Source organism: Physcomitrium patens, chromosome 10, assembly GCF_059467195.1.
Source record: "Physcomitrium patens ecotype Gransden chromosome 10, ASM5946719v1, whole genome shotgun sequence".
Taxonomy (NCBI): Eukaryota; Viridiplantae; Streptophyta; class Bryopsida; order Funariales; family Funariaceae; genus Physcomitrium; species Physcomitrium patens.
In genome coordinates, this window is record NC_143419.1 from 14,316,783 (window position 1) to 14,326,987 (window position 10,205).

The window sequence follows — 10,205 nt, forward strand, 5'->3', positions numbered from 1 at the left end:
ATATCCTGCAAAATTTAAGTAGTAATGTTTTTGTACAGACTATTGAATTCAACACTAAATCATTCAATTTAGCAAAAGAACACTCGTACAATTTATTTTTTTCAGAAATAAATAAATAATCCTAAATTCAAAAACCAAAAATTCAAAAACGGATATTATAACAAACAACCGAAGTGTAATTTAATCATTTTCAGATTCACGCATCACAGAAAACAGCGTCATGTCGAGCAGAATAGAAAACCAATTCAGCAACAGTTAATTCATATTCGATCACAACACTAGTCCATTCCACATGTCGATTACGAAGAAACCATGTTTACAAGCTGCTTGTACAAAACAATTCACACTTGTGGGTTCCACCTCAACCAGTGACATTCACCTTCAAGCATCCACCACAATAACTGAAAGAAATGTCAACATGTGCTACTCTAATTCAAAGAACTAATACAAAGTCTACATCATTCGAGAACAAGACATGTTACACAGGCACTATCAAAATACAAATGCACCATCTTTACAAAACTGCTTGTCCAGAATCACACATCCCTCAAGTTGAGGAAATCTTGAATGAGATGTGATGATCATGTTCAAGCGGTGATTAAAGGCGATCTGTCGGCGTTCTCGGTGGCCTCGGCAGAGGTGTAGGCAAGACCATAGCTGACGAGCCATGGCCCAAGCCACAGGAAGATCAGGCCTATGGTCAAGGGCCACCCAACTGGAAGGAAGAAAGCCAAGATGAAGAGGATGACACCGCACACTTCGAAGACGGTGCCTGCTTGCGAGTGCAGGTTGTCCCACGAGCTGTTCGTCGTCCAGGGGTTGATGATTCCGATCACCATGTTGGGTTCCACATGCTTGATGTTGTAACCAAACCAGATGAGTAGCCACAAGGCTATGTTGGCAACGAATGTGCGAGCTGGGAAGGTGTGGAGGTCGTTCACCGCAGCTGGCAGCATCACGAAGGTTTGAGTGACGAAGAGGAAGATGGCAGGTAGGGTTACGAGGTGGAAGATGGAGTGTTTCGATTCGTGCCTGCAACGAAACCCAGCAACACGAGCGGTTGAATACCAATACAATCCAGCACCAGCAAGACATGATGGTATTCGTCGAAAAATTCACTACCGACAGTGTTCGAAAGACAATGATGCAAGAAAAAAATCACTGCACAAAGGAAAACGTCAACAAAGGGGAAGAATGGGATCTTACCCATGGCTCTCGATGTTGTTGACAACGCTCATGTAGAGAGCGTAAGGCACGAGGAAGGTCAACACTGGCAGGAAGAACATTCCAAACCATCGAGGAACCCAAAGCCAAGGATGAGCTGCACAATACCCACCCACCCACCCACCCACCCACCCCACCACACAAAAGTTCAATACCAGCATCGACATCACGACGCATACATCCACCTCATTCCTAAACAACAAACCACATTCCAAACATGAAAAACAAACAACAACAACAAAACTTACTCACAAAGCAACAAAAAGACAAGAAAACACGAAGAAAAAAGAAAGCGTACTCACCGTGCAAGTCCCACCAGATGGGTATCTTTTGTGGAGCATCGTGCCACTTGAAAATGGTGATCACCAAGCTGACAGCCGTAAGCAAGCCCACCAGCACAACGGGATTGGAGCCTCCCATGTCTTGACTAAGTCAAGTTACTCCCCAAGCTTTTCTTTCCTCTCACAACTGGAGAAAAATGAATGATCAGGGATACAACAATAACAACAACAAGAAGCTTGAGCTAGAATAGCAGGTCTACCCACATAAAAATATACACACAAACATAGACATTCACTGACAGTTTGTTTGAGGGGAGGGGGAAGTAAAGTATATGCTTTGTAAAATATGCTTAGTTAGAAACAGGAATAGGAATAGGAAGAAGACGAAGCCACATGGCCTCGCAGCTGGCATCCACCGTGGCGCTCCCACCTGGCGACCATGCCTTTGGCCAAGTCCTTCTTCTATCTTCACATTCATCCATCCATTCATTTATCCACTCATACATCCATTTATTCATCCATTCATTCCCAAGACTTTGCTGACATGGCAATGACAATGATATTGATATTCAAGTCATGCCTTTGGAAGTGGGCCACATGCCTTTTTTGTGGTGTTTCTATGTGAAGATTTTGAGCTTGTTGGAAATGGTATTTTTTTGTACGTAGTTGGGTAAAATAGCAGTGGTACTGGTGTAACTTTTGTGCACAAGAAAATTAGTGTGTAGAAGATATTGTTGATGTTTGTGTTTGGTTATGTGTGTGATGAAGTAATACAATGATGTTTAGAGTTATTTCAGTGTTATTTATTTATTATTATTATTATTCTTTAAGTATTTATTTGATGTGTATAGCTTTTTGTAATGAATTTTTCTAATGTTGGTTTGACTTTCTTTTTAAAATCACAAAAAAATGAAATTTAAATAAAATAATTTAGCTTATTTATAATTTATGTAGGACCTTAAAATTAAATCAATAATGTTTTACATGGCAATTGATTTTTTTTAATAACAAATAATTATTATATACACACAAAAAATCTTAAAATTGTAATTAGTCTACAATTTCTTTAATAGAGGCTATAAAATACTAAAATAGTTGACTATGATTACTGAAGATCCTTTTAAAAAATATTATTTTCTATTTTTAACAAAAATATTTTTATTTTTATTTTTATTGTAGTGATGATTTGTGATAAATCAACTTCTAAATAGACTTATTGCTCTTCTGACTTGAACCCTTCACTTCTATATGCAATAATTAGGCAAATGTAAGATAAAATATTTAGCACTTGTAAAAATCAATTAAATTAAATTGTTGTAGCATTATATGAGTGCTTAATCTTGTCTAGTATTTCTCAATTAAAATAATAATATTTGTATTGATTTTGTTTCTAGTTGAAATTATTTTTGCAACATATTATATATATTTTTTATATAACAGCAATCATTATTATCATATCAATGTAAATTAAAATCAAAATTCTATTAAATTAGGACTTCAAAATAATACTTTAAATTTATTTTAAAACTTATAATGATACTAAAACATTATAAGCTTAAGTTTTCTAGTTAGACCTTAGAACATTTAATATTATTTAAAATCTGTTATAAAATATCTTGTTATGTCAAAAATATTTTAATCCTACTAGTTTATGGTAGAATAAAAAAAGCTTATATATCTCCTTGTAAATTTCTATGTCAAAGTTGGTCATTGTGAAGTGGCACTTGGTGCTTAAAATATCATATTTTATCTCAAGAGAATTTTTGTAATGGTGAAAGTTTCAACAGCTGTTATAGTTTGTCTATTAACTACAATAAAAAAAATATGAAGTATAAAATATAATTTAAGATTAGAATCTTGAGATTTTATAAAGGTCAATTATAGATGTTGTAATTGTATGTTTAAAATATTGTATATGCATTAGAAGATATGATGAATTTTTCCACCAATTTCTATCTTTGTGACAAAAAATAATCTTTAGATATTAAATTCATTGTTTTATCAAAACCATAATGTATTGCAATAAGAAGATTGTAAATTTTTTAACAATCCAAAGGCATGTAAGTTTTATAGCTATCTTCTTTAATCTATTTAAATAAACCAATCCATCCTTAAATGTAAATTTATGATCTATCTAATAATTAGAATGTGTTTTTTTTTCAAGATTCTGTTTTTCAAAATTATAAATAATAATGTATTCAAATTTAATTTCAATGGCTATATATCTCTCTCTTTCTCTTTATATATATATATATATATATATATTCATATATATATATATTCATATATCATATTATTTTTTTAGACTCTATGTATGATTTGTAAGATAATAAAAATTTTTCCTTACAAGTTGATAAGAAAAGATGCAATTCCAAAGCCAATCCAAAACAATATTATACTTTATTTTATTATTTTATTAGTTTATTTTTATTAATAACACTATTTAGGAGTACAAATACACATATCCATAAAAGCTCTTATATAAGAGATGAATTCTCAATAAATGAGGTTCTAGTGGAATACTCTTGACATTTTTTAAACACATGGGTATTCAACTTAGAAGCTAAATATGCTTTATTTTATAGTTCTAAAAGCATTTGTTAAAATACGCATGTAAAACTCATCATAGTCTATGGCCATGGCAATAAATCCAATGATGCATTTGATCTTTTCAATCAATCAAAATCTTTTGTATGTAGCTCTATAATGCATGTCTTCACTAAGCTAATAGAAATTATTGTCTATAGTAGAGAGTTTGAGAGAGCGGATCTTGTGTATAAGTAGCTTATGCAAAAAGAATGTGAATTAGACTATTTTGCCTAAAACATTTTGATCCGCTACTTTGGCCACTCTAATCAATTGGATTTGACTATGGAGATGTTCAAAGAAATGAAGATTAAGTGATCAAAGAATGATGAATATCCTTAAGGATTTTTGGTGAATGCTCTTTGCAAGGCAATGAAGGTGCAAGAAGCTTGTTCATTCTTTGATTCTACACTTGAGAGATTTTTAACTCCACCATCTCCACATACAACCTCTTCATGAATGCTTTTATAAAGGTCAGCCAATTAGATATAGCCTTAGGACTCTTTTCTGAGATGAAAAAGAGGGATTTTTAGCCCTTGGTGGTGATATACAACATCCTTTTGGAAGCATTATGCTTGCTAATATGAATTGTACATGACAATCACGACTGACATTGAAGCAAGATTCAATAGCTTCCAATACATCTCTTAATTAAACACTTCTAATGGCTTGGCCAAAATACTATTGAGTAATCTTAGCACTAAGGGCAAATTCTTCTCAAGTTATACATCCATTGTTATTGCATAGAAGGAATCAAAATTCTACACAACAAAGTATGATGTATGATTTGTGTAGTCCTCATTCACTATTGCATATTGATTGCTATAAAGTTGATAAATGAATGATAAACACTAATACTATATCTATTCAAAACTATAAATGAAATAACACAATTCTTGCTAGCAAGTACAAAGTTTGTATTCTCTCTTTTAAGGAGATATTACAGAAGTTAAATGTGCATACCATAAACAACAAACTTGTTGTAGTAAATATGGCAAAGCTCTACTATCAAAGCAACTTTGGTATCAAATTATACATATTTAAGTTGCAAATTTGTATCTTAAACTAAGTCAAAATTAAGCATAGCCTATACAAAAGAGAATTGTATTGCATACAATTATGCTTGTGAACCACATCAATTGACAACAAAATGTGGGGTATGTAGTAGATCTTAAGGAGCCAAATTAAGACACGACATATGATACAATGATAAGAAAACACTCAATGAGGCTTCTCTAATCAACACTTCACGTTTAAGTTTTCTTTAACTAAAGCTCTCACATGCTTTCCCTCTTAGAAACATCTTGAAACAACACATTAATTTCAATTAATGTCACAATTAATATCTTAGTTAATCTCAGTTTTAGTTCACTTTTGATGACAACAATGAATCATTCAGTGAATCAAACAAGGTTTTTGACTCTTATTTATTCTGTGTATTTGTCCCCACCTGGGCTGTTTTATATATTGAGTCTTTTTAAGTAAGTAGTGTCTTTCTTCAAAAGCATCAATTACTACAAAAAAAAATTTATTTATTATATTATTTATAATGAATGTATGCAAATATAAATTTTGAAAAGAAATATCTAATAGGATAATACTAGTCTTAATCTTTACATTACATCTCTTAGCTTAAAATATTAAAATTCAAAAATTTAATTTGATTTTTAATTACACAAACAAATTCTCATCTGGTGCATAATCTCTTTTATAGTTTTTACTGACACCAATTGAACAAGGAGCATGTTTTCTTTTTTCTTTTTTCTTTTTTTTGTTCTTGAAACACATTAATGTATAATCTAGATAAATATCTAAAAATTAAATAAATTTTTTTTTAATTATATTTTAACATGCAATATTAGAAATTATCAGTATTTTTGAGAATTTAAAACTATTAATTATTGTATGTTTAAATATTGCAGATGTAATAATAGGTCAAAATAATATTATATTATATTCAAAGTATACATAACCTTCAGTCCAAATAGTTTAAGTCAAAAACCACAAAAAAAATTCTACCATTTATCGAAGGTACCATCATATACAGTATAAAAAAAAAGAATATCATTGAAACAATATGTTCCATTATCATTGTTTTCGTTGTCAGAAACTGGTCAACTACCTTACCAGCCTGCCATAGCATTTGGACCATTACCTGTGAACAATCGCTCAAACTTAATACACGAATTCTAACAGAAAACTCAACTGAGATGTGTTTACTGAAGAACGGGTGTACTGTTACACGTTGTGCTTTTCAAGTTTTCCCGCAAAGACTTGCAACATATGTTCAAATTCAATTTTCAGAGCTACGGTACATATGTCTTTGAGTGCAATTTTTCTCCTATTCTATCAAAACGATGTCCTCGTAAAAACTGTTCGTTCCTATTCACATTTTTCAACATAATATTTTTGTCGCTTTCACGTACTGTACTACTCAATGTCATCAATCTTAAAAATTCCGACCACTATGGTCAAGACTGGGCTATTTTTCAGACACCTCTCATCGATCGTTGGATACAATAATCATTACTGCTGAATACAAAAACAAAATAAATATATCGAGTGGGTGGCGGAGAAGTTTTAGATATGAGACACTATGAGTGGCTAAAACACATGAGCTGTTTGTTTTCCACAATCATCTGCACTATTTCAACTTAGTATGGAACTGATGTGCACAATTTCAGCGAGGGTGGTTACAGAGTGAAAACACTCTCATTCAGTCCTTTCTAGCCCCTTCCAAATGACACTCCTTATCCTGCTTTACGAATGCGAATATTCATAATTCGTAAGGTACTAAAGTCAGCTTTTGTCCTGCAGAAATGAAACTCATATCTAATGGTACAAAAACTACGTAAACACAGAGTGGGACTTAACTAGTGTTCTTCATATCGAGTTAAGAAAAAGAATAAGAAGTGCAAATGTAAGCGTATCAGCCCGTTATGGTACAGACTAGACAAGTGAAAATTCAACAAGGTATTCACCAAACCATGCACAAAGATTTAAGTCAACACACAACGCAACAGTATCATAGGGGAACCACAGAACAAGAAAACGAACCATCCTGGTCCCAGATCTTATCATATATTACCTAACAGTGTCTGAAGGTGTCGTTCCTTTCAATATTGGACTTCATTGGAATTTAACGTCATAATCAAACCCACTATGCACAGCTCATCTCACGCGGCACAACCTACGCGAGACGAATAGTAGACAATGCCGAGCTCGCAGCAGCACAACGCCTCATCCTGAGCTCTTAATGGGATTTCTCCACATATATCCTTCAGCATTACTGCATCAAAAAACAACGTCAGAAATCATCATCCAAGCTCCAAACCACAAGGCAGCTACGAATCGCCTCCCAACAACACAAGGGACTCAGTGAAATCAAAAATATACCTTTCCGTCATCACCCCTCATATCATCTCCCTTGGGCTGATCGTCACCTGAACGCACAACCCATCGATTCAGCACCAAGCTCAAACATCCTCTTCGACCATTTCTGTTTTTAAGTGCGCTTCAATACAAACAATCAAAGCAAACTTCAGAGCATCCAAACCCGTCAACAAGTATCATACATCAGCTCCACAGTACAACTCATCCCACAACTATAAACCACTGCAGCGATCAACGAGTACAATACCTCCCTCCTCCTGGAGATCCGATGTCCACAAAGTCAGATTATCCCTCAGCAACTGCATGATCAATGTGCTGTCCTTGTACGACTCTTCACTCAACGTATCCAGCTCAGCGATAGCCTCATCAAATGCTTGCTTCGCCAAATGGCATGCCCTGTAATTCCATACCACTACCTGATTATTACCGGTGCAAACCCAGATAAGCACAAATTCAGCATGCTACCGAAAACTTCATCAATCAATGGCCCCGTCCAATAGACGGTTCAATCACTCTCATCTGCTTCACCGCATAATCAACTACCACAATCTTACCGCTCAGGTGAGTTCAAAATCTCATAGTAGAACACTGAGAAGTTAAGTGCGAGCCCAAGTCGGATAGGGTGGGTGGGCGCTAAGTCCGTCGTGGCTGTATTGGATGCAGCCTGCGCACACACGCATTATGTTACAGGCCCCCATAAGGAGGCAGCCGCGTCACAGGACGCACGCATGTGAGAAACTGCAACTGTCTAACGCCAGCATTGGCCTTTCTAGAATGTGATACTACTAGAAACATTTAAATCCACGACACTCAATGTCCAATCGAAGACAACATAATCCAGCGACACACACCTGATAAGCCTTCAAAGATTGGTCAGCGGCTTCTTTCCTATCGTTTCCGGTCTTGAACTCGGCAAGGTAACGATAGTAATCACCCTTCCTGGTACCATTCCCATAGATCTTTAGTCAAATTACCACCAACGCGAAATGAAGACTTGCGCACTGAATCTGAGCAGTTATGATCACTTTTCCACGTAGTCCACATTGTGATAAATCACAAACAAAACTCCTAACAAAACACTAATAACTTCTCTCTCAGAACATCACGTACATCTTGTAATAAAAGACTGTTGACTCGCCAGTGCTCGACGATGGAATCAAGTGCTCATCGATAATGGTCAATATGTCCTGACATATCTTAGACAGCTCCTCCTCCACCTTGTGCCTGTAATCCTTGATACGCTTCACGTTCTGTTCGTTACCCTTGCTCTCCTCCTTCTGCTCGATCGACGACATGATCCGCCATGACGCCCTCCGGGCACCAATCACATTCTTGTAACCCACAGACAAGAGATTTCGCTCCTCTACTGTCAGCTCCACATCAAGCTTCGCCACTTTCTTCATCGACTCCACCATCTCTGCAATTCACAAGACCCAACGCACGGTCCATCACCCATCGAAACATGTCGCTAAGGTACATTTCGCTTTCCTAAAATACTCCTTCACAGTAATTCATGTGCGGGATTGCACAAACCCTAAAGATGATCCTTCGATGACATAAACAATAACCCCAGAACTCACCAAAGGCGACTTTACCCGCTTAGACTCGATCGGGGGACCTTTCCAAGAAAACAAACTGTAAAAGACACCGAAAAATAGCATCTGCTTCTGTTGATGAGGAAACTATTGATGGAAACTGGGATACATGCTTAACATACGACAATCGTTATCTTTTTCACTTCACAGACTGGACGAGGATAAGCCTCAGGAGACAACGTACTCGAATGAGTCCACCACTAAAGAATGCATCAGGAACCAAAACTGTAACATTCGACCCTCGCCGTGCAGAGGCCTAGCAACTACTCTGCGCACAGCACATGTTCGCAAGTCCCGAAAACAGGTCCATACAGTCATACATACGTATTTACTCCTATCATGTATACATAAACCATTACGGGACACCAAACCCTCGCGACAAGAAGAAAAGTGAATGACTGCGTCAATGCGAACTCCAAAATGATTGAAAATAATAAATAAAAATAAACAGATGCAATTTGGTTGATAACAAGGCAGAGCTCAGCCATCGATACCGACCTCGTCTCGAAACGAAAAACGCCACCACTAACAGAAACCCGACAACTGAAAGCAGAGACACCGCCACCTCTACGGATCTCCACACCAACCTCCCACCATCGTCGAGCACGAAATTCAAACCACCGAACTCGAAGAAACAACGACAACAAAAACAGCAACAAAAGCACTCTCAGTCAGTCTCTCAAGAACACGCACCATCGTATCGCTCCGCCTGCTCGGCGAGCTTGGCCATGTACACCTGGCTCTCACGCTCCTTCTCCGTGCTCATCTTGACAGCACTCTAAACCACACAAAAACAAAAGTCGAAACAGGGCGAGGGGGCAGAGAACAGAAGAAAAAAAAAGAAGCAAGAGAAGGAGGAAGAGGAAAGTGCAGGCGGAGGAAGGAAGAGAAGGTAGAGGAGCAGAATGGAGAGAAAGGAATGAGCAAAGCAACCAGCAGTGACTTCATGTGGTGACTTTGAACCTTGAGCACCAGCGTGAAAGCGCCGCAGAACAGCGGGCAGTCGGGCAGCAGGGGGGGTGCTTACTGCCTAATCCCGGCGTCGTCGTCGTCGTCGTCGTCGTCCTCCTTTCTCCCTTTCTTCCTTCCTTCCTTTAGGGTAAGCAAGCAAGCCAGCACTATGACG

The 10,205-nt window shown here is 36.7% G+C and overlaps 2 protein-coding genes across 2 annotated transcripts; both read right to left on the minus strand.

Annotated features, from left to right (window-relative positions):
- Positions 1 to 295: 295 nt before the first annotated feature.
- On the minus strand, positions 296 to 1,831 carry LOC112287754 (uncharacterized). Its single transcript, XM_024531111.3, has 3 exons — positions 1,527 to 1,831; positions 1,207 to 1,321; positions 296 to 1,032 (listed from the first exon to the last, which is right to left on the minus strand). Exons 1-3 carry the CDS (start codon positions 1,642 to 1,644, stop codon positions 588 to 590), a joined length of 678 nt encoding a protein of 225 aa, XP_024386879.1. The 5' UTR covers positions 1,645 to 1,831; the 3' UTR covers positions 296 to 587.
- A 5,301-nt stretch (positions 1,832 to 7,132) lies between these two features.
- On the minus strand, positions 7,133 to 9,991 carry LOC112287901 (14-3-3 protein 7). The gene is made up of 7 exons (XM_024531507.3): positions 9,773 to 9,991; positions 8,595 to 8,901; positions 8,336 to 8,423; positions 8,039 to 8,148; positions 7,732 to 7,880; positions 7,488 to 7,534; positions 7,133 to 7,380 (listed from the first exon to the last, which is right to left on the minus strand). The coding sequence occupies exons 1-7, from the start codon at positions 9,843 to 9,845 to the stop codon at positions 7,378 to 7,380; spliced, it is 777 nt and encodes a 258-aa protein (XP_024387275.1). The 5' UTR covers positions 9,846 to 9,991; the 3' UTR covers positions 7,133 to 7,377.
- Positions 9,992 to 10,205: the final 214 nt, after the last annotated feature.